The sequence below is a fragment of the Lepisosteus platostomus genome, chromosome 5 (assembly GCF_059453375.1).
Source record: "Lepisosteus platostomus isolate fLepPlt1 chromosome 5, fLepPlt1.hap1, whole genome shotgun sequence".
Classification (NCBI taxonomy): domain Eukaryota; kingdom Metazoa; phylum Chordata; class Actinopteri; order Semionotiformes; family Lepisosteidae; genus Lepisosteus; species Lepisosteus platostomus.
The window spans coordinates 69154714-69179229 of record NC_142615.1 but is presented as its reverse complement, the minus strand read 5'-3'; the positions used below and the strand labels follow the sequence as shown (position 1 = coordinate 69179229).

The window sequence follows — 24516 nt, the reverse complement described above, 5'->3', positions numbered from 1 at the left end:
AAGTGTCTTTATCATTGTGCTCGGGGGCTTTGTGGTGAAATTGTGTTAAAGTGTCTGTCATTGAGCTTGAGGGGGATGTGGTGAAACTGTATAAAAGTGTCTTTATCTTTGAGCTCAGGGTGTTTGTGGTGAAATTGTGTAAAAGTGACTTTTTATCATTGAGCTCGGGGGGTTTTAGGTGAAATTGTGTAAAAGTGTTTTTTTATCATTGAGCTCGAGGTGGTTGTGGTGAAATTGTGTAAAAGTGTTTATCATTGTGCTCGGGGGTTTAAGCTAAAGTTGTGTAAAAGTGTCTTATTGTGTTCGGGGGGGTTGAGGTGAAATTGTGTAAAAGTGTCTTTTTATCATTGAGCTCGAGGTGGTTGTGGTGAAATTGTGTAAAAGTGTCTTTTTATCTTTGAGCTTGAAAGCTTTGAGCTGAAATCGTGTGAAACGGTCTTTATCAGTGAGCTCGGGGGGTTTGTGGTAAAAGTGTCTTTATCATTGAGCTCGGGGTGTTTGGAATAAATTGTGTAATATTAATAATTGCTTACACTTATATAGTGCTTTTCTGGACACTCCACTCTACGTGCTTTACAGATTGAGGACTCCCCTCCACCACCACCAAGGTAAGTGGTGATATAAGTGTGTGTTTTTATCATTCAGCTCGTGGTGTTTCAGGTAAAATTGTGTAATAGTGTCTATCACTGAGCTTTGGGGGTGTGAGGTATAATTGTGTAAAAGTGTGTTTATCATTGAGCACGGGGGGTTTGAGGTAAAATTGTATAAAAGTCGTTGTCATTGTAAAATTGTGTAAAAGTGTCTTCATCATTGAGCTCAGGGGGTTTGAGGTAAAATTGTGTAAAAGTGTCTTATTGTAATAGTGTCTTTTTATCATTGAGCTCAGGGTGTTTGTGGTGAAATTGTGTAAAAGTGTATATCATTGAGTTCGGGGGATTTGAGGTGAAATTGTGTAAAAGTGTCTTTTTTCATTGTGCTCGGGGGCTTTGTGGTGAAATTTGAAAAGTGTCTTTTTATCATTGTGCTCGCGGGGTTTGTGGTAAAAATGTCTTTTTATCATCGTGCTCAAGGGGGTTGTGGTGAAATTGTGTAAAAGTTTCTTTATCATTGAGCTCGGGGGGTTTGTGGTGAAATTGTGTAAAAGTGTCTTTATCGTTGAGCTTGGGGTGTTTGAGGTAAAATTGTGTAAAAGTGTCTTTTTATCATTGAGCTTGGGGGTTTGTTCTGAAATTGTGTAAAAGTGTCTTTTTATCATTGAGCACAGGGGCTTTGTGTTATAATTGTGTAAAAGTGTCTTTTTATCATTGAGCTCGCGGGGTTTGTGGTAAAATTGTGTAAAAGTGTCTTTATCATTGAGCTCGGGGTGTTTGAGGTGAAATTGTGTCAAAAGTGTATTTTTATCATTGTGCTCATGGAGGGTTTGTGGAGAAATTGTGTAAACGTGTCTTTATCATTGTGCTTATGGGGTTGTGGAGATGTTGTGGTTTTTGGGTGTAAAAGTCTTATTGTTCACACGTTGCTGCTGTGATGTGGCCTTTCGCCTGTAGGTGGCGCTCTCTCCCGTCATTTTTAAATGTACCAGTCCTGATGGATGACTGTACACATCCTCAGTCAAGGGGAATATCTAGTTACTCTCCAAATAGCATTTTTGTATGAAACATTTAAAGAAATCGACAACCACTTTTCAAAACGCACAATAACACAGACTGGTATGTTTGACAACGAGTAAATAAGAGAAAGGTGAAACGAGAATTCACCATCACTTTCTGCATGTTTACCGTGACCTGTCCTGATCATGAGAAGTCTCAGACGCGTCTCTTCACCAGACAGTTTAATACAGCAGTTCTACATGGGACCGGTGTGAGAGTATGTGGGTAACAGTGATGGCTCTCTCTGCTGTACTGCTGTGGCCCTCCCTCCTGATGACAGAATCGTCTCACACTTCACCTTCACAGACACAAGCTCCATGTGTTTGTGGTGAAATTGTGGGTCTGTTGGTAAAAGTTTATTATTGAGCTCACTGAACTGATCTCGAAGACCACTTTAATTTCAGTTGACGTCTGAGATTTTGAGTGAAATTGTAGTTTTGTTGGTTTTAATGTGCTGTTTCTTTGACTAGCCGGCTTGTTTAGCTGATATTTGTATTTCCTCCCCCTGAAGTAAATATCAAGTGTTTTTTAATGAAATTGTAGGATACCGGTGTGTCGAAGTGGCTCCGGTTTCGCTGCGGCTCATGTCAGATCGGTGTCCTTAAATGTTTTGATTGCCTGTTATTCCTCTCATTGTCCAGGCAGGGGTGTTGAGTTCCGCCCGTCTTCGGCACGTTCAGAGAGACCGACCCTGTGAGCGCACACGGGGGAGAGAGAGAGGAGGAGCAGGCCCCACTTCCAGCCTCTCGCTCTTTCACAGCCCCGTACCTGAGGACCAGAGCATCTCTCGTCAGCAGGGCCTCGCGCCTGCAGGTGACTGAAGTGTGCTTTTATATACAGGTGAGGGAGAGTGCACAAGAATCGTCAGAAGTCAACACCGTTCGTAGAGATGGATGATGTCCAAGGTCACCCAGAAATGGAGCACGACAGGTCACTCAGAGGAAAGGTATTTTTCATTTTTCACCGGCGTATGGATCTACCAAGTACAGAAGCCAGACAAAAAACATTGAAATGCAATTTGAAATTCACACTGACATGTTGAGAACTGTTCTTGAAGCGGCTGTTCCTTAGAAGCGTTTGCCATTGGGCCCCTGAGCAAGGCCCTTCACCCCAACTGCTCCAGGGGCACGACACTGCACCAGACTGGAGCCAGATGGAGTGTCCACTGTGGGTTAACACTAGGGGACAACACTGCACCAGACTGGAGCCAGATGGAGTGTCCACTGTGGGTTAACGCTAGGGGGACTACACGCCACCAGACTGGAACCAGATGGGTATGACTGGAAGCTGGGGAGGAAGTGACCTTATCAATGACACTCTGTCCCTGGGAACACCAAGGACTGTGAACGTGGGTGTACAGTGCCTGATGACGCAGGAGGAGCACAAGTCCTAGGAAGGAGCCAGACTATCAGGCAGCATGGCAACCAATAGGATTCAGTAGCGATCTGCAGTGTGGAGAGGCAGACGTCGAAGGAGCTGCGTCTTTGATGTGTAGGGAAAACTTACATCGAACTTGCATCAGATCAGAATCTAAAGAGGGTCCATACAGCTCAGCTCCTGGAATCTGTCATAGAGGTGAAAGACAGGTCACCTCAGTGTGAATCTCTCACCTGGAATCAGTGTGTCTCTGTCAGTGTCGTACAGCTGGAGACAGGTCACCTCAGTGTGAATCTCTCACCTGGAGTTTCCTGCAGGAGTTGTCGGGCGGTGTGGAACGTGTTCAGTGTCCTGCAGTCCAGGCTCTCACTACGGAGCTCGCCAGTTTGACGTCTTGAGCGATTTTCCTCAGCCTCTGGTTTCTCTCCCTCACGATCCTGCGCTCCTACGGCAGCAGTTTCTCATTGTTGGCGATCTTGGCGAGGATCTCGGCGTGCTGTTTCATCTTGCGCAGCTCGGCGATGCGGTCCTCGAAGCCCGGGCGGGCCTCCTCTTCCTCGTTGCGGATGAGCAGCTCGATGTAGGCGGCCGTGGACAGAGCGTTGGGCTTCAGGGCGATCTCCTCCAGCCGCGCCAGGCAGTTGGAGGACAGCCTGATCAGCTGCATGATCCGGTCCTCGATCGTCTCGAAGTCCATTTCGATTTTCTCGAGCATCTCCTTCGTCGACATGAACTTGCCGGAAGCCTTAATGATTTCGCTCAGCTTCACCGAGATCTGCCCGGCCGAGATCTGAGGCAGCAGCCTCGCCATCGCCGTCTCCAGCCTCTCGCGCTCCTCCAGGACTTTCTTCGTCAGCGCCAAGTCCTTCCCCTCCGTCTTCTCCAGGGTTTGGAAAAACCTCTTCAGCTGCTTCACGTGGTTCGTCCAGACGATTTTCTCCAGCTTGTTCTTGTCCTCTTCCTCATCATCACTCCCGGAGCCCTCCCTGTTGGAATCTGTGTTGGGCCTCTCGTTTTGCGTGTAAAGGGCGGAGGAATCCCTTCTGGTTGTGGAGCTCGTAGGACGTCACGATGGAGGTGTGGCTCTCCGCCTGCGAGCGGTTGGTCTCCTCGTGGATCAGCTTGAATCCTCCCACTGCACCCCCAGGATGTAATTGATCATCGCGTTGATGAGGGTGGTCTTCCCTGCCCCCGCCGCCCCCAGAAGGATGATGACCTTATTGTTCCCTTCTTCTACTTTCCTGCCGAACGCGAAGCGCTGGAAATGCTGCTCGTCGGTGGGCTCCTGTTCCAGCGACAGCCTGTATAAGGAAGGCTGCCCGCGCTCTATCAAAGTGGAGAAGTTTAGGAAGTGGTCGCTCTGTACTTTAACACGACTGACGTCCCCTGACTTGACTCTGCTGTCCTTCGGGATTGTTATTGGAGTCTCGGGGCTCGGTGGACTCTTGCCTTCTTTGCCACAGTCGGAATAAACCCGGACGATGTAGGAACTTCCTTCCCTCAGGTTCTCCAGAGTGCACACCCTCCCTCTGACTTTGAGCTTCGTCCATGTTTTGCTGTCTTGCTCGTCCGTTGCCCCCTTGAAGACCTCTCTGTATTCAACTTCGTAGGAAGTAACGCTGACTCCCTGTCCCACAGAGGTGGGCATGTCCCAGGTGACCGTCATGGAGTTTGGTCCTGTTGATTTCTGCTGAGGAGCTCCGGGGGGGGCTGAAGGAAGCGTCTTGCAGGAAGGAGTTGCGTCGCTGGCACAGCCGACTCCGGGTTTGCAAACCGCCCGGCAGCCGAATCGATACGAAGCGTTCAGGTCCAGCCCCGACACGGTGAACTCTGGCTTGTTGTCATCGGTGTCCGCTTCCCCCCAAGCTGAGTCGCCCGGCTTCTGGCACAGAACCCGATACCTCACGATCTCGCCGGCGCCGTACTTCGGCGGGCGGAACGCCAGCTGGACGGAGTCGTGCAGAGTTGTCAGCAAGGCCGGTACCCCCGGCTGGGAAGGCAGCTCGAAGTGCTTGCTGGCCAGAGCCCCCCTTTCGAAGAGGTAAACGGAAGATCAGGTGTAGACCTCGTCCTCGATTGAAGCCACACAGATCTTGTTCGGTCTGCCTTTGTTCTCTCTCTCGAAGTCTAGGAATAGTCTGATGTTCTCCCGCATCAGGGCTGTGACTTCCTCCGACCTGAACCATTTTCCCCATCTTCCCTCTGGCTCGAGATCAGGAGCTAGCTCTTCACCCGTCCCTCGTTCGGAGGAGGTCAGATAGCTTTCCAAGATGTTTAGGTATTGCTCCCTTTGCTTCAGCGATGTAAACGCAAAGCACACCACGTACTCGTTCGCCGAATCGAGCACGACTTGGTCCAGGTCACTGCTGGAGGGGGCCACGGTGACGTCGCTCATGATCTGCAGGTAAGATCTCGGCACGTTCAGCTCCCGCTCCTTGTCTTCCAGGAACTGCGCGAGCAGGGCGTTTCGGAAGGGGGAGCGCTCTCTTCCGCTCAGGAGGTCGACGAGTCGGCCCTCTTCCTCGCCGCCTCCGCGGATGACCGGCAGCAGCCTGGCCAGAGATTTCTGAAAGACCAGCTTGTACTCCACACACAGGTCTTTAAACCGCAGGAGTTTCTGGTTCATCTCTGGAAACTGGATCGCAATCGCGTCTTTCATCAGGTCTTGGCACCGCGCGATATAATCATCCATTTGTCTGAAATATGCTGGGATCGGTGAACTAACCCGATGCAGGTGTGGGAGAGATGAATAGACCTTGATGGCGTCTTGGAACGTCACCGGATTCTTTTCCAGAGCAAAATCCCCGTAGAAATTGCAGTTGAACTTGTCCGCCTGCTGGCGTTCCTCGTCCGTCATTCTGAGGGACGCTTCGCCTTCGATCGACACACACGGGATCATCTTTATTGCCGCGTGCAGACTGCTCTGGACGTCCTGCTGCTTCTCCTCTGCCGAAACCTCCCGGTCGAAGACGAAGAAGGCCTGCGCGCCGTACAGCACCGCCGTGACGACGTGCGTGGCCGACCCCTCCTGGAAGACGTTGCTGTGCTGCACGTTTCCGGCTCCTAAGTGGTCCATGGTGAGCTGCTCGAAGCGCGTGGTGGTGCGGTAGTGCAGGGTGACCCGCGACTGCTTCTTCGAGGTCTTCTTGTCGTTCAGGTAACTGGCCGAGCCCTTCACCGAGACCAGCCCATAGAGGAAGCTCGCCTCCAGGGAGGCCTCCACCTTCAGAGCGGACGCCTTGTCCTCCGTGGAGTCGGACGCAATGATCTGGAAATCGGTGTTCGGCTGAGGACGCACGTCAATGTCTTTCTGCAGCGTCTCACCGTCCCATAACGTGATTCCTGCGGGGAGACAAGAAATAGAAGAGGTGTTCATGGGGCTTTGCAAGCTTGTTGCGCTACAGGGAGTGATCTTTCAGCTATGCAGTCAAGTGTCGCTGTAGTGTCCCTGGTGGTCTCGTGGTCAGGATTCGGCGCTCTCACCGCCGCGGCCCGGGTTCGATTCCCGGTCAGGGAATGTCAGTACTCTTCTGGGGCGGAGCGGTGGCTCTGTGGCTGAGGATCTGTTCCTGTGGCTGGAAGGTTGCCGGTTCAAATCCCGCAGCCAGCAGAGGAATCCTACTCCATTGGGCCCCTGAGCAAGGCCCTTCACCCCAACTGCTCCAGGGGCGCTGTCCAATGTCTGACCCTGCACTCTGACCCCCAGCTTTTCTCCCTGTCTGTGTATCTGTCTCATGGAGAGCAAGCTAATGCAAGAAATTGTATAGGGGCTATAAAGCAACATTATCACATTATTATAAATCATAATCAATGTGACAGAGATATAAGCGCAAGGCGAGGCATCCTAACCACGAGGATGAGGCTGAAGCCCCACCACTGATGCAGCCCTCCAGTGAGAGATTTTGGTTCAACAGACCCGTTGGGTTATTCACAAGCATTTAATCACTGATCACTGATCGAGGGTGTGATGGGAGCGTCTGAGATTCACATTCCCTGAAGGGCAGACGGGAGATTTGGGCTGCCCGACGCCAGATATGGGAACAGATGACGAGTGACTGCTTGCTGATTCCACGTGGTGAACAGAAGGATTTAATAGCGAGTGATAAGAATGAGGAACTCGGAGCAGTTTCAGTGGGATCGGGCTTCAGAGCAAGCGTCCAGTTCTTCTGGTCCTTTTGTCACGACTGAAACAACGCGGATGAAAAACAAACGCCGGCCAGAGCGATGGGAACCAGTCGGAGTTTCCACTGTGGGTTAACGCTAGGGGACGACACTGCACCAGACTGGAGCCAGATGGAGTGTCCACTGTGGGTTAACGCTAGGGGACGACACTGCAAATGACTGGAGCCAGATGGAGTGTCCACTGTGGGTTAACGCTAGGGGACGACACTGCACCAGACTGGAGCCAGATGGAGTGTCCACTGTGGGTTAACGCTAGGGGATGACACGCCACCAGACTGGAGCCAGATGGAGGTTCCACTGTGGGTTAACGCTAGGGGACGACACTGCACCAGACTGGAGCCAGATGGAGGTTCCACTGTGGACTAACGCTAGGGGACGACACTGCAACAGACTGGAGCCAGATGGAGTGTCCAATGTGGGTTAACGCTAGGGGACGACACTGCACCAGACTGGAGCCAGTCGGACTTTCCACTGTGGGTTAACGCCAGGGGACGACACTGCACCAGACTGGAGCCAGATGGAGTGTCCACTGTGGGTTAACGCTAGGGGACGACACGCCACCAGACTGGAGCCAGATGGAGTGTCCACTGTGGGTTAACGCTAGGGGACGACACTGCACCAGACTGGAGCCAGATGGAGGTTCCACTGTGGGTTAACGCTAGGGGATGACACTGCACCAGACTGGAGCCAGATGGAGTGTCCACTGTGGGTTAACGCTAGGGGACGACACTGCACCAGACTGGAGCCAGATGGAGTGTCCACTGTGGGTTAACGCTAGGGGACAACACTGCACCAGACTGGAGCCAGATGGAGTGTCCACTGTGGGTTAACGCTAGGGGACGACACGACGCCAGACTGGAGCCAGATGGAGTGTCCACTGTGGGTTAACGCTAGGGGACGACACTGCACCAGACTGAAGCCAGATGGAGGTTCCACTGTGGGTTAACGCTAGGGGACGACACGACACCAGACTGGAGCCAGATGGAGTGTCCACTGTGGGCTAACGCTAGGGGACGACACTGCACCAGACTGGAGCCAGATGGAGTGTCCACTGTGGGTTAACGCTAGGGGACGACACGCCACCAGACTGGAGCCAGATGGAGTGTCCACTGTGGGTTAACGCTAGGGGACGACACTGCACCAGACTGAAGCCAGATGGAGGTTCCACTGTGGGTTAACGCTAGGGGACGACACGACACCAGACTGGAGCCAGATGGAGTGTCCACTGTGGGCTAACGCTAGGGGACGACACTGCACCAGACTGGAGCCAGATGGAGTGTCCACTGTGGGTTAACGCTAGGGGACGACACGCCACCAGACTGGAGCCAGATGGAGTGTCCACTGTGGGTTAACGCTAGGGGACGACACTGCACCAGACTGGAGCCAGATGGAGTGTCCACTGTGGGTTAACGCTAGGGGACGACACGCCACCAGACTGGAACCAGATGGAGGTTCCACTGTGGGTTAACGCTAGGGGACGACACTGCACCAGACTGGAGCCAGATGGAGTGTCCACTGTGGGTTAACGCCAGGGGACGACACTGCGCCAGACTGGAGCCAGATGGAGTTTCTGAGTCTCTCTGAGTGAGTCTCTCACCTGGAATCAGTGTGTCTGTCAGGGTCGTACAGCTGGAGACAGGTCACCTCAGTGTGATTCTCTCACCTGGAATCAGTGTGTCTGTCAGGGTCATACAGAATCCCCAGCTGGATCAAACGAACGCATGACCCCAAACTGTCTGGATAGCTTCTGTAAAAACGTTTTCTAAACCATGGAGTTGTACAGTTTTACATGCTTTGTGATTGTGCTCTCGCAGAAGATAGAAAACAAGGCTCTCATAAATTCCCAAAGGAATTAGAGCCATGATTGGATCAAGGATAGGATCGGAGCCACGCTCCTCGCCAGCTCTCCCTCCTCTGTACCCAGCCAGTGTTGAAGCTGATACCGGAGACACTGCTGTACACAGAGAGGGGTGAGAGGGGGGAACAAGCTGATACCCTGTCTTCTCTCCAGACACAGCTGGGTGAGCTCCTCCAGTCAGGACAGGAGGCTCTACTGTACACAGAGAGGGGCGGGGGTGGGGAACAAGCCGCACAGCCCTGTTGTTGAAGCCGATACCCTTTAACTGATGACTTCCAGTCAGCAGCAGGGGCAGTCGATCACTCGGGATGCAGAAAGCAGAACAGGACACCCAGTTATCTGAAAATGTTACTTTATTAAAACTTCTACAAAAAGATTCACGACAAGAACCAGACGAACCCGAGAGCCTTCGACACGCCAGCGCCGCCCAGAGGCAGCGCGAGGACCGCAGACGGGGAACGCACCAACGTCTCCATATATTGGTGTAACAATCTGTCCCGTACGCTATGTACAACATTGGTAGTCGGCGAAGAAGAAGGAAAAAAACACGTCGCATCTCTGCTGCACACCGGGGCGCAGAGACGAGGAGCTGGTACCCCAAAACTATTCTCCTGGTCTAACAGGACCGGACCTGAACCGATGGACCAGCTAGACTGGACCTGAACCACCAGAACAGCTGTCCTCCTGGTCTAACAGGACTGGACAGTGTACTGACCTGGGCCAGTCACAGCGAATGGATCAGGAATGATCGATCACATGGAGATACTGACCAGGGCCAGTCACAGTGAATGGATCAGGAGTGATCGATCACATGGAGATACTGACCAGGGCCAGTCACAGCGAATGGATCAGGAGCGATCGATCACATGGAGATACTGACCAGACTAGTGTCCTTCCTCTTCCTCAGAGGCTGTCTGTCTCGAACGCCACCAGGGGGCGCACAAGAGGCTCAACCCTCAGGGCCGCCGCCCTCCGAGCCCACAGAGGACATCCTGCCCTGCGAGAGTCCGCAGGCCGGAGCCGCTCCTGCTACACCATGTTCATGGCGTCCTCCAGCAGGAAGCGCTGGATTGCTGGGAAGGACGGCCACTCCCTGGACTCCCGGCTCCAGCAGCTCAGCATCAGCTCGTACAGGCCCTGAGGACACACCTCCGGCCGGGACAGGTACACCTGGGGACAGGAGAGAGCAGAGAGAGGGGTGAGTCTGCAGGACAGGAGAGAGCAGAGAGACAGGTGAGCCTGCAGGACAGGAGAGAGAGACAGGTACAGGTACTCCTGGCCAGGTGTGGCTGTTACCTGCTTGCCCTGGTCTCTGAAGAACTCTCCAGCGTTCTCGATCACCAGCTCGTCTGTCATGGAGGCGTAGGGCTGCTCCTTACACAGCCTCAGCATCTCCCAGAGGGTCACCCCAAACGCCCACACATCGCTGGCCGTGGTGAACTTCCCCTGGGGACACAGACACATGGGGTCACCCCTCCACACACACACACACGTATCGCTGGCTGTGGTAAACTTCCCCTGGGGACACAGACACATGGGGTTTCAAGGTCATTATGAGATTTATCAAACAAAAATTCTAACGATATCCTGCTCTTCACCAACCCTTCAAGCATCCTCACCAAGTCTACAGACCCGGAACCAGAGATCTTATTTTTTCGAGTTTTATAGATGGTGAGTTTGGCCTGGCCCAGCAGAAAATTAGCGAGGAGGGTCTGAGTTTTTCCGTTTTTTTGTACGACCCACCCCAAACACGAAAATAACATCGTTGAAGGCCAGGCCAAGGTTGGTGAAGAGCCGGATCAGTACGGCAAACATGGGCGACAGGCGGGGGCAGGCGCTGTAGCAGTGGAACACCGTCTCCCTCTGAGCGCAGAAGGGACAGGTGTCAGACACCGCCGGGTCCAGAACCGACACAAATGAGTTGACCCCAAGGATGGTGTGCAGGACCCTCCATTGCAGATCACCAGCCCTCTTGTTGAGGGGAGATCTGTAGAGGCTACCCCAGGCAGGCCGGACGTCATCCGGCACTCCCAGACGAGCCCTCCAGGGAGTGTCAGGGACCGCGGACAGCTGGGCCTGGTGCCTAGATGTTACGACTAGTCTGTACAGACATTTCCCCCCAACACCAGCTAGCTGACTAAGAAACCTGTCTACACACCGCCGCGAGTGTAGTCCCAGCGCGTCACACGCCCACTCCACGCTGCGCCAGCAGCCCTGATCCACGTCCAGCAGGTGGTGGAGCTGTGTGATGTTGGCGTGGACCAGTCTGCTGGTAAAGTCCAAGGAGCGGCCCGGTTCTATGTCCATTCGTGGATTGTGTATTAATGGTTCTCTGAGTGTCCAGTAAACGTTAATAAAAACAAAGGTTTTCTTCCCGAGAACTACTCGCACGAGTAGCAGGCGACCCTTCACCACCTCCTGGACGGCGATAGAGAGGGGCTTGAACCCCACAGAGAACAGCACCGCGACCCCCGCGCTCACAGGGGACCCGTGACTGTACACGATGTCCCCCTGCCACTCCCGCTGCCAGGCGACGATGTTGGAGCTGTCGGTGTGGGTCTCCTGCAGGAACGTCACCTGCAGGTTCTTTTCTTTGATAATCTCCAACACCGCAGCTCTCTTCAAAGCTCTCCGGCACCCATTGGTGTTCAAACTCCCTATTCTAATGTCGCCCATGTTTGCGGAAAAGAAAAAAAGAAAGAACATAAAACACGAACAGACATGTAGCACGCAGACGGATAGTGATGTGATGTGAGGGACAGGTCTCATTCGTGCTGAGGTGCATTTCGCGGTCCTGCCTTGATCTTACCTAAAACCGATCTCTCCTGATCGCTGAAGTCATTCGCACCCGAGCCCCTCTTCAGATGGCGCGTCGCGGAGAGGACAAAGAGCTCGGTGTCGGGGAAAAAAGTCCTCGACCACAGTTCCCCTCTTACCTTTAGTCTTCTCTAAGAACTACCTGATGCTCTGGAAACTGTAGCCTCCTCTGCAGCTCTGCCGGGCCGAGGAGCCCGAGGCGAGAGAGGAGTCAGTGAAACCGCCCTCGTCGTCGCTCCCGGACTCCGAGGAGCTCCGGGCGGCGGCGGTAGTGGCGGCGAGGACACTCCAGCGCGTCCTCACTCTCCCGGTGTCGGAGTCACACAGAGCTGCCCTCCACCGAGCTCTCTGTGCTGCGCTTCTTCTGCACCGCACTCTGCACAGATTTTTTCGTGCGCTTTCTCCGCGGCGTCTTAAAACCATCGTCTATTTTTTCAGATGATAATTCATTTCCTCCCCACACCGTGTCTACAGTTTTCGCTGGCGCTTGAGACGCGTTTTCCCCTGTCGGTGTCACTACCTGCTCTCTCTCTCCCTGACTCTCCTGAGCAGCGCTCATCTCTCCGCCAGCGCTCATCTCTTGCTCTGCGGTGTGGGGGGCTCCCTGCTCTTCTGAGGGCTGCGGTGGTCCACTCTTTACTGTCTGCTCTCCTGCTTGGGACGTCACCAGCTCGGGCTCACCTGCTCCCTCCAGCGATCTCCTCTCCTGCACCCCGGCCGTGGGCTCTGACTCCCCGCTGCCTCCCTGCGCTGCTCCGCTCCCCGCTGCCTGTGCGCCCTGGGGCTGAGGCTCCCTGCCCGTCTCTTCCTCCACCTCCGGGCAGTTCTTCACCACTTGCCCCTCGCTCCCGCACCTGAAGCACTTCATCGATTCCGAAGTCACGAATACAACGTAGTCACAGCTGTCAATCCGAAATTTAAGGGCCACATTGGTCTCTTCTGTGGGGTTTTTTAAGATGACGTGCTTCAGCTGCGGTGCCCTGCAGCCCAGAGGGACCCTCCTGATCGGAGAGACCACCTGTCCGTACCGGGACAGCTCCCTCTCCAGCAGCTCGTTCCTCATGAACGGAGGCACGTTGGAGAGGGTGATCTTTCGAGCCGGGGCCGCGAGAGGCAGTACCGGGGTGATGGTGCCGTCCAGGACGACTCCCTTCTCCACCAGGGTGTTTGCCAGATCGGTAGATTGCAGGAAAATGACTATACCTCCACTCAAGTGGGAAGCGGACCTGATGTTCCTGCAGCCCACAACCTCCCCGACCGCAAGAACGCACCTCTCAAGCGGACAGAACTCCGCAGGGGAGATTTTCACACCATGGCGTCGAGTTAGTTTCTCAAAGGAGAGGTCTGGAGGATCAGAGCCTCCAGAACCGGCCATGATGAGAAAATAAACCCCGCTTTTCCCCAAAAAAGACAGAAAAACACAAAACCAGTGAAGAAACACCGCCACACGATCAAACCCACCGAAGCTCCGCCCACTCACTCTCTCAGTCTCGCGAGAAACACAGAGAGAGAGAGAGAGAGAGGGGTTCATACAGACACACTGACTGGACACTCCAGGACATGAACACTGCACTGAGAGAGAGGGGTTCATACAGACACAGTGGGACAGAACTGTGTTCAGTGTGTGATCAGAGTGGCACAGTACGTTATTCAGTGTGTTGTCACAGTGGGACAGTACTGTGTTTAGCGTGTTGTCACAGTGGGACAGTACTGTGATCAGAGTGGGGCGCTAGTGTTCATTGAGTGATCACAGTGGGACAGTACTGTGTTCAGCGTGTTGTCACAGTGGCACAGTACTGTGTTCAGTGTGTGGTCACAGTGGCACAGTACTGTGTTCAGTGTGTGGTCACAGTGGCACAGTACTGTGTTCAGTGTGTGGTCACAGTGGCACAGTACTGTGTTCAGTGTGTGGTCACAGTGGCACAGTACTGTGCTCAGTGTGTCATCAGAGTGGCACAGTACTGTGCTCAGTGAGTAATCACAGTGGGACAGTACTGTGCTCAGTGTGTGATCACAGTAGTATAGTACTGTGTTCAGTGTGTTATCAGAGTGGTATAGTAATGTGTTCAGTGTGTGATCACAGTGGCACAGTACATCGTTTAGTGTGTCATCTGAGAGGCACAGTTCTGTGTTCAGTGAGTAATCACAGTGGCATAGTAGTGTTTTTAGTGTGGCATCTGAGAGGCACAGTTCTGTGTTCAGTGTGTGATCACAGTGGGCCGGTACTGTGTTCAGTGTGTGATCACAGTGGGCCGGTACTGTGTTCAGTGTGTGATCACAGTGGCATAGTAGTGTTTTTAGTGTGGCATCTGAGAGGCACAGTTCTGTGTTCAGTGTGTGATCACAGTGGGCCGGTACTGTGTTCAGTGTGTGATCACAGTGGCATAGTAGTGTTTTTAGTGTGGCATCTGAGAGGCACAGTTCTGTGTTCAGTGTGTGATCACAGTGGGCCGGTACTGTGTTCAGTGTGTGATCACAGTGGGCCGGTACTGTGTTCAGTGTGTGATCACAGTGGGACGGTACTGTGATCAGCGTGTCATCAGTGGGGGACGGTACTGTGCTCAGTGTGTGATCAGTGGGGGACAGTACTGTGCTCAGTGTGTGATCAGAGTGGCACAGTACAGTGTTCAGTGTGTGATCACAGTGGGACACTACTGTGTTCATTGAGTCATCACAGTGGGGACAGTACTGTGTTGAGTGTGTGATCAGAGTGGCACGCTAGTGTTCAGTTAGTAATCACAGTGGCACAGTAGTGTGTTCAGTGTGTCATCTGAGTGGGACAGTAGTGTGTTAAGTGTGTGATCACACTTGGACAGAACTGGGTTCAGTGAGCAATTACAGTGGCACAGTCCTGTGTTTAGTGTGTGATCATAGAGGGGCGCTAGTGTTCAGTGAGAAATAATAAATAATAAAGTAAATAATAACAACCTAACGTGGTTTTCTGCACGTCTACCTAGGCTGCAGCTACTCCTGCATTGTGTTTCATGTAAAAGTCTTAGCTTAGATTTTGTTTGCATAACACAAGCAAAATCTTTAAATGCAAATAACAAAAACTAGACACAACCGCAGTCCATACGAGGCCCCCTGCTACACTTTCACTGTTAATTCATTAAAGCCCATATTATCTGTGCTTTCCCTCACGATAAACAACTGCACCTGAATTGACACATCTCTTCTTGCTGAGTCCTTCGCACAACAAACGAAATTTCTCACCGGTCAGAGACAACAATTCTAGTGGAGCATATCCTGTCTTTGACAGGACTTGTAGTGTTTTTAGAGAAACCAACAAGGTCAGTTCTATTCCTTGTGTTTATCACCGTCGGAAATTACTCTCCAGTCAGCTGATTTGTACACCGTGTGTGCAGTTCTTGTGTGAAGGAGATTGTTACTAGTATGAGTAGTATTATTAGTAGTGTTATTACTATTAGTAGTAGTATCAGTATTATTACTGGTATTATCATTGTTATCAGTAGTATTAGTAGAGTATTAGTATTGTTAGTGTTATTATTAGTAGTATTAGTATTATCAGTAGTAGTAGTAGTATTATTAGTATTAGTAATAGTAGTATTAGTAGTAGTACTATTGTTATCAGTAGTATTAGTAGTATTAGTAGTAGTACTATTGTTATCAGCAGTAGTATTAGTGTTAGTACTATTGTTATCAGTAGTAGTATTATTCGTGTTAGTAGTAGTACTATTGTTATCAGTAGTAGTATTATTATCAGTAGTTTCTCCCGGGGGGCAGCGGCCTGTTTTTTCCTAGAAACAAACACAGTTCTCTGAACCCTCGAGCGCCACTGGGCTGTAAACAGGCGCCGTCCTGCGGATGAGACGTCAAACCGAGGTCCTGACTCTCTGTGGTCATTAACAATCCCAGGGTGTCTCTCGAGAAGAGTAGGGGTGTTACCCCGGTGTCCTGGCCAAATTTCCCATTGGCCCTTACCAGTCATGGCCTCCTAATAATCCCCACCTATGAATTGGCTTCATCACTCTGCTCTCCTCCCCACTGAGAGCTGGTGGGTGGGGAGAGGACTGGGGCGTCATCCAGGTGGGGCTGCACACTGGTGGTGGTAGTGGGATCCCCATGACCTGTCAAGAGCTCTGAGTGGAGTGTCCAGGAAAGAGCTATAGAAGTGTATTATTATTATTAATATCATGCAGCCCGAACCCCAGCGAGCGTGACTCCCTGACCCTGACCTCTCTCTCCCCCAGGTGCAGAACCGCTGTTCCTGCTGCTGGTGGCCGCGCTGTGTCTCCAGATCTACTCCTCCGAGGAGCCCGGGTGTGAACCGGCGCTGCCCGCCGCCAGCTGCCCCTCCGAGGGGCAGGGGCGGGGGGGCAGGAGGAATGGCAGGGGCTGCTGTTGCCCCACCCACCCCCACCGCCATCGCCCCTCCTGGCGGGGGAGGAAGAGGGGGCGGCGGCCGAGGCGACGAAGACCGGGGAGGTGCTGCTCCTGGTCGGCGTCTCAGTACCTCAGCAGCAGCTCCGACCTGTGACCTGTGACCTGTGACCTGTAACCCCCCCCGCCCCCCTTCTGGGTGGAGTCCGACCGTGACGGGAGAGGCCCTCGAGTCCGGCCCGATACCGATACCCATACCGGCCAGCCGGACCCGAACCCGAGCTCGGACCCGGACCGCTGCCGCCCGGAGAGGGGAGTCCGGGACTCATGGGCGGAGACGCCCGTGGCGCCTTATCGCTCTGTTTGTTTATTGATTGATTTCCTGCGTGGCTTATTTATTTATCTATCTTATTGACGGAGAGACTCGTGCGTCTTATTGATGGAGAGTATTTCAGTGAGAGTGGAGGTGGTGCTACTCTTCCTTCACCGTGAGGAACTGGAACGGTTCTCCATGATTTGTCGTTGTATAATCGATCGGTCGATGACAGCGAGTGAAATGATCGTGGGGTGGGGGTGTTTCACTCCCTTCTCCCACCCCCACAAAAACACCACCACCCACGCTCCCTGGCGAGAGACGGAGCCCTGGACTTCCGATTCCTGTTGCTCTCTTGTGTGGGAATGGCAGGCGAGCCCCAGGCGTGGACGTGTTTCTGCGTCGCTCAAGCAGACTCCCACGGACACGCCTGTGAGGTCGCCGGTCGTCTTTATTTTTAACCTTTTTGTGTTCATTGTGAGTGAGGAGGACAGTTTTTCCGCTGTAACCGACTGAGGTCTTTGTTTGTGTTTCCTAAGTCTTTATTTCAACAGCAGAGATGCCCCTCAAAAAAACGCTTTAAAAAAAAAGATAATTTATTTCAATAAAAAAGGAAATTCGACCTTAAAAGTATTTCACCACAGTAACGCCCAGAGGACTAAGACTGACCGCCCCTTGGTCCGAAATCCCCAGACCCCACCGGATCGCTCTCCTTTCTCCGCCTGGCCGTGGCCTGGGGTTCCTCGTGAGAGAGGGAGTCCCCGGTCGCTGTATGTTCTGTGAACAGATGAATAAAGACGGAGAAGCAGCGGTGTGGTTTGTGTTTGTTCTGGGGAGGGATTGACGCTGCAGAAGAGCCGACTGAGAGTCTGCGTTGGAGCCGGTGGAAGAGAGGAGATTGTCCTGAAACTGTACTCGTCCCCAGACCGTCACGGGCTCTGGGGGGGCGGCTCAGTCAAGGGGGGGGGAGGTCGGGGTCAATCAGAGCTCAGGTTAAGAGGGGGTCTGTACGCAGAGAGGGGTAGGGGTGGGGAACAAGCTGCCCAGGCGTGTTGTTGAAGCTGAGACCCTGGCTCCTCTCCAGACACAGCTGGATGAGCTCCTCCAGTCAGGACAGGAGGCTCTGCTGTACACAGAGAGGGGTGGGAGGGGGGAACAAGCTGATACCCTGGCTTCTCTCCAGACACAGCTGGATGAGCTCCTCCAGTCAGGACAGGAGGCTCTACTGTACACAGAGAGGGGTGGGAGGGGGGAACAAGCCGATGAGATCCTCTGGCCAAAAGCACCTGCTGTTTCCCCGATCTCTCTCCTGAAGTAGTTCAGCTTGGGCCTCTGACTTCTGGTGCCTTGTCTCCCCCTGGCGGGGACAGCGCAGTACTGCAGCGCCTCATTGACTTTATAGATCCAGACGGGTGTGGACCCCAGTGTCCCGACTGCTGGTCAGTACAGATCAGGACATTGTGTGTGAGAGTAGGGGTGTGGACCCCAGTGTCCCGACTGCTGGTCAGTACAGATCAGGACATTGTGTGTGAGAGTAGGGGTGTGGACCCCAGTGTCCCGACTGCTGGTCAGTACAGATCAGGACACTGTGTGTGAGAGTAGGGGTGTGGACCCCAGTGTCCCGACTGCTGGTCAGTACAGATCAGGACATTGTGTGTGAGAGTAGGGGTGTGGACCCCAGTGTCCCGACTGCTGGTCAGTACAGATCAGGACACTGTGTGTGAGAGTAGGTGTGTGGACCCCAGTGTCCAAGGATGCTGGTAAGAGTTGATCTGGGTATTCTGGTGTTTTTATTTTGCTCTTACTGATGAAAGAGAGATGAGAGAGAGAGATGGCAGCGCTCAGCCCTGGAGAGTTTTCTCTTGTTCTGCCTGTCAGAGTGTCAGTAAGGGAGTCACTGAGGGTCTCTTCTCTGTCACAGAGCACAGCAGCAGCTGGAGAAGTGTCTTCCTGTCTGCTGAGAGTGTGTTCTGTCTGTCAGACACACGGGGTCTGAACTAGGAGAGAGAGACAGGAGCTGATGTACTTTCACTTTCTCTTGTTGGGGATCAGAGATCGGTACTGTCAACTCAAGCTGTTTGGAATTCACTAAATATTTTAATAAGGTGTTTATTTAAGGTAGAATGATTGATGTAAAACCTGACTGTTGGCTGATGGTATTGGATTCACACTGTTAGTATTCATGATGCTCAGACACGCTCAGATATGATCGTTTCCTGTTTGTTGCTCAGAGGCCGTGTTTATTGTACAGTTGATAATACCAGAGAGGAATCGGTACAGATGAACAACAGGAATTTATTTGGCCCATAATTAGTAATGCTTCCAGGGTCTCATGCAGCTGTTTCTCCTGTCTTGACTGGGCAGCTTGTTCCCTCCCTCAACCCCTCTCTGTGTACAGTAGAGCCCCATGTCCTGACTGCAGGAGCTCATCCAGCTGTGTCTGGAGAGAAGCCAGGGTATCATCTTCAACAACAGGGCTGGGCAGCTTGTTCCCCTCTCCCACCCCCCTCTTTATACAGCAGAGCCTCCCACTCCTGATTTTAAGTCTGAGTGTTGCTTTGAGCTTCAATGTTAATTCTGAGGAACTCTGAGGTGTCAATATCCAACTGGTCTTTAATGATGACTAACTGTCACTGAGGATGTTGAATATTTTGTATGTATGTGGTTCCCTATCTTCACCCTGTCAGTGTGGGACACTCCCTTCAGACTAAAGAGACTCAGTTCCTCCAGCTTGTCAGTTTCACTGTTTTTAAACTAACATCATGCTAGTTCTCTTCAGTGTGGATCACAGTAGATAGTTTCTAAGCGGTTTGAAACTATACAACACAGAGATTTCCCAGCCAGGTGGCTGAGTCCCAAACATTTCTTTATGAAATGTGACATTTTAGACTCACTACTGAAGAATCAGGATGGACTGAATGATTTTACAGTTTTTACATGTATTTTAAAATAAGGTGGAATAATAATAATAATAAACTTTATTTTATATAGCGCCTTTAAAGGTGGCTTCTCAAAGCGCTTTACAGGATGATAATAAGTAAGAAAAATACACAAGATAAAACACAATTACAACACACAGAGGAGACTTTGGAAGGAAGAGCAGAGGGGTGAAGAATGGAGCCAGTTCAGTAAAGGCTTTTCTGAAGAAGAGGGTTTGAGTCTGGATCTGAAGGAGTTTAGAGAAGGTGACTCTCTGATATCCTTGGGCAGAGAGTTCCAGAGCTTGGGGGCAGAACAGGAGAAGGCCCTGTCACCCAAAGAGTGTAGAGGGGCTTGGGGGCTTGGGGGACAGTAAGGAGAGGAGAATTAGCAGAGCGAAGGTTGTGAGGTGGGGAGTAGGGCGATAATAGTTCAGACAGGTACTGAGGTGCCAAGCCATGCAGAGCCTTACAGGTGAGCATGAGGATTTTAAAGTCCACACAGAATTTAACTGGATGCCAGTGCAGGGACTCCAGGACAGGAGTGATGTGATCACTTGCACTAGACCTGGTCAGGATTCTGGCTGCTGAGGTTTGGACAGACTGCAGTTTGTTCAGAGTAGATTTAGATAACCCAGCGAGTAGAGCATTACAGTAGTCAATTCGAGAGAACACAAATGTGTTGATCAGCTTTTCAGCCACAGTTAGTGATAGCATAGGGGGTAGTCTAGCGATATTTCTGAGGTGAAAAAAAGATGTTTTGATGATATGCTGCACATGTGGGTTGAATGTTCAGCCAGAATCGAATATCACCCCAAGGTGGAATAAAGGTTCATACTGAACACAGGAGTCCCATATGGGTCTGAACTGCCACTGGACACTCAGAGTGTTAGTGGGACTCTACAGGGCCCTCCAGAAGTATTGGCACCCTCGGTAAAGATGAGCAAGGAAGGCATTGAAAAAAATGTCAGATGAGAGAAATCTAACCTTTCAGTGAGGTTAAATTATTCTAAGAAAAAAAATCCTGATGAAAAATAAACATGTACTATTGAGAGAACAGTTAAAAATAAAAATAAAAATATATGTAGATGGTAAGAATACAGAATAAAAATGTTGTAAGAATACAGTTTGACTAACATTAACAGAACATTTTTGTATACCACAGAGATTACACAGAAAAATAATCTCAATAATCTGTGATTTTCCTCTCTCACAGGGCAGGGACAATAGAAAAGATATAGGAAAGTGTTTATCGTGAATTTTAAATGGGATGAAGAGTGAAGATATCTGTGATGAGAACTTTATCATGTAAATAATCTGTGATCTTTCTCTCTGACAGGGGAGGGACAGGCTGATTCCCATGAGGCACCACAGTGTCTCTCAGAGATCAGGATCGTGCTGCTGGGGGAGAGATGGTCTGGGAAGAGCTCAGCAGGAAACACCATCCTGGGCAGAGAGGAGTTTGACACTAAGGGAGTAACTGAGGAGTGTGAGAAGAGACAGGGAGAAGTAGCTGGGAGGCAGACCCTCCAGACTGGGTTTCCTCTTTTATAATAAGGGCTGATCCACAGAGTGTCAGAAAGGAGGTTGTGCACAGTGTGTCTCTGTGTCCCCCAGGACCCCATGCTCTCCTCCTGGAGATTAATCTGGATTCAGTCACTGCCCGGAGATCAGTGAAGGAACATCTGGAGCTTCTCAGTGAGAGAGTCTGGAAACACACAATAGTGCTGTTCACCTGGGGGGACACACTGAGAGACACAACCATTGAGCAGGTCATTGAGAGAGGAGGGAAAAAGCTCCAGTGTCTGGTGGAGAAGTGTAGGAACAGGTATCATGTTCTCAACAACAAGAACAGGAGCGACCGCACTCAGGTCACAGAGCTGCTGGAGAAGATAGAGGACATGGTGGCAGGAAACTATGGGCTGTACTTCACCACTGACATTGAACAACTGTACACTGAACTGGAGACATACAATAGAGAGATAGAGGAGCTGAGACAGAGGGAGGAGGAGAGACAGAGAGAGACAAAGGAGCTGAGACAGAGGATTGAGGAGGTGAGACAGAGGAGTGTTTGAACAGGTATCACGCCCTCAACAACAAGGACAGGGGCAGCACTCAGGTCACAGAGCTGCTGGAGAAGATAGAGGAGCTGGTAGCAGGAAACAAGGGCAGCTACTACAGCACTGAGACGTACCAGGAGGCAGAGTCCTAGATCAGACAGAGGCAACTGCAGATCCTGAGGGACAGAGAGGAGAGCAAACAGAGGGAGGAGGAGAGACTGAGGGAGAAGCACCAGAAGGAGCTGCAGAACCACCTCCGCAGGATGGAGGAGATCCAGACATGAGAGGAGAAGATCAGAGCGCTGGAGGAGCAGATAGCAGAGCTGGAGGAGAGGCTGAGGGAGGAGAGGGATGAGGGGAGGAGGAGAGAGCTGGAGGAGGAGCTGAGGAGAGGGATGAGGGGAGGAGGAGAGAGATGGAGGGAGTGAGAGAGGAGCAGGAGAGGGAGAGGAGAGAGAGAGAGGAGACACACAGAAGGGAGATGGAGGGGCTCAGGCAGCACTATGAGGAAAAGGCCAGAGAGGAGGCAGAGACACAGAGAGACTCTCCAGCAGGTCAGTGTGTCGACAACACAGTTCACTCCAGCAGGACAGGAGCACAGGAGCTGCAGGAGGAAGATCGAGGAGCTGAGAGAGACAGTAGAGAGACAAAACACAGTGATAGACAGACTCACTGTGTGGCATCAGAGACACACAGGAGATACAGGAGAGTGATTGAGGACCACAAGCAGCACATCGAGAAGAAGGTCACAGAAGATGACTGAGACAAGACCACAGACAGCTCGCAGACACACAAGAGCGCACACAGCCTGCACAGACACACAAGAGCGCACACAGCCCGCAGACACACAAGAGCGCACACAGCCCGCACAGACGCACAAGAGCGCACACAGCCCGCACAGACGCACAAGAGCGCACACAGCCCGCACAGACGCACAAGAGCACACACAGCCCGCAGACGCACAAGAGAATACACAGTCACAACGTAGTCTCACACACAACCTGAAGGCACTCAAGAATACATAATCCTCAGACACATAGAGAACACACACAGCCTGTAGACACAATGAGCAGACACACACAGCCCGCAGACACAATGAGCAGACACACACAGCCCACAGACACAACCCTCAGACACACACAGCCCGCAGACACACACAGCCCACAGACAGGAGATCGAGGAGCTGAGAGAGAGCTGAATATACTGAGACAGGAGCAGGAGAGGGAGAGGAGGAGCTCAGGCAGTGTTATCTGAGTGACAGAGAGACACAGAGACACTGCCGCAGGTCAGTCACTGATCCACACAGTCTTTCCCAGCGGGAGAGGAAGACCGGATACTTCCTGGACACAGAGTGAGGACTCTACACTGAAACACTGATCTCTTCCTCGTAACAGATCCGACTCACTGAAAACCAGCCCTTAGTGTCCCATGTGAAGAAAACTAATTTTAAATTAATGTTTTATTTTGATCATGTTTGTATTTTGGTATTCTTTGTATATATATAAATGTCATGAATACTTTTGGATATAATTCTGACATTGTATATGTGTGTGTAACAGAATATATTGTAGCATTTACAGGTTCTTCTCAGGACAAAGGACCAGTGGAGACGCGATAAACGAACCAGGCTTTATTCTTTATCAACCACAGAGTATACACACACATGACGGAACACACACACATCTTTAGGGTGGTAATTACTTAACGACTTAACAACAAGCTATACAGTACACTTATAGGGGCGCTTCCTCCTCACAACCGGTTGTTACAGTATGTGTATCTGTGTATATGTGTACTTTATTCTCCTGAGCCGATAATCAAAGAGCAGAACCGGCTCGTCCGGCAACTGGGACTTTATATCTCGCAACGGCGACTTACAATCTCAGAATCACGACTTTATTTCTGGTCATTGGGACTTTATATCTCGCAACGGCGACTTACAATCTCAGAATTGCGACTTTATTTCTGGTCATTGGGACTTTATATCTCGCAACGGCGACTTACAATCTCAGAATCGCGACTTTATTTCTGGTCATTGGGACTTTATATCTCGCAACGGCGACTTACAATCTCAGAATCGCGACTTTATTTCTGGTCATTGGGACTTTATATCTCGCAACGGCGACTTACAATCTCAGAATCACGACTTTGTTTCTGATCATGGGGACTTTATATCTCGCAACGGCGACTTACAATCTCAGAATCGCGACTTTATTTCTGGTCATTGGGACTTTATATCTCGCAACGGCGACTTACAATCTCAGAATCGCGAATTTATTTCTGGTCATTGGGACTTTATATCTCGCAATGGCAACTTAAAATCTCGGAATCACGACTTTATTTCTGGTCATTGGGACTTTATATCTCGTAATTCCGAGTCAGAAAAGTCATAATTTCGAGATCTAAAGTCGAAACGGCGAGAAACCGCGGCGCGTTTTTTTTTCTTTCCACTCCCTGGCGGACACGGCTTCCACAGAGGAGGGAGAGAAATGGACTTTTATGTTTTTATATCGACTTTATTCTCCTGAGCCGATCATCAAAGAGCAGAACTGGCGCCAAAACCCGCTTCCGGCTCGTCCTCCGGATGCCGCTGCGGCGCCGGTTGCTAAGCGACGCTCCGAGCCCGAGCGCTCGAGCTCCTCCCGGGGCGGTTTTATTCCCAGCTGAGGAGCCGCTCCTGTCCTGGAAATCCCGGGAAGGACTGGGACTCCCCTCCTGTGGGCTGGGAGGCTCTTCCCGGGTGTTTCCGCAGACGAGGGGAGTCCTGGTGTCCTGGGAAAAGGCCCCCTGTGCTGCAGGCGTCTCCGAGAGAAACGGGCTGTTTGTGTGGGAAGATGCTCTTTCCTCAGGAGGGGAAGAGCCGAGCGGGAAGGAAAGTTCTGGAAGTGCGTCTCCTCTCCGGCTGCTCCAGTCCCAGTGACGGCGACACCGGGACAGGACAGGAGGGACGAGCGGGTCCTCTTTCCCACACGGGGGATTAGTGGGGTTTGTTAGGACACAG

The 24516-nt window shown here is 51.6% G+C and overlaps 3 protein-coding genes, 1 non-coding gene and 1 pseudogene across 5 annotated transcripts in view; 3 read left to right on the top strand and 2 right to left on the bottom strand.

The window, feature by feature from the left end:
* LOC148671947 (uncharacterized) overlaps nt 1–24516 on the bottom strand; it is a 206332-nt gene that overhangs the window by 59646 nt on the left and 122170 nt on the right. The window lies entirely within an intron of this gene.
* Nucleotides 6472–6543, top strand: trnae-cuc (transfer RNA glutamic acid (anticodon CUC)). The gene has a single exon. It is a non-coding gene; the product is annotated as a tRNA-Glu (tRNA).
* On the bottom strand, nt 9678–10458 carry LOC148671954 (epithelial discoidin domain-containing receptor 1-like). Its single transcript, XM_088632841.1, has 2 exons — nt 10363–10458; nt 9678–10236 (listed from the first exon to the last, which is right to left on the bottom strand). Exons 1-2 carry the CDS (start codon nt 10456–10458, stop codon nt 10096–10098), a joined length of 237 nt encoding a protein of 78 aa, XP_088488967.1. The 3' UTR covers nt 9678–10095.
* LOC148671953 (GTPase IMAP family member 4-like) lies at nt 20785–21505 on the top strand (annotated as a pseudogene).
* Nucleotides 21432–24516, top strand: part of LOC148671925 (GTPase IMAP family member 7-like) — a 396318-nt gene continuing 393233 nt past the window's right edge. Inside the window, exon 1 of the mRNA XM_088632778.1 lies at nt 21432–21509. The gene's annotated coding sequence lies outside the window, so the exon portion shown is untranslated. The remainder of the gene's footprint in view (nt 21510–24516) is intronic.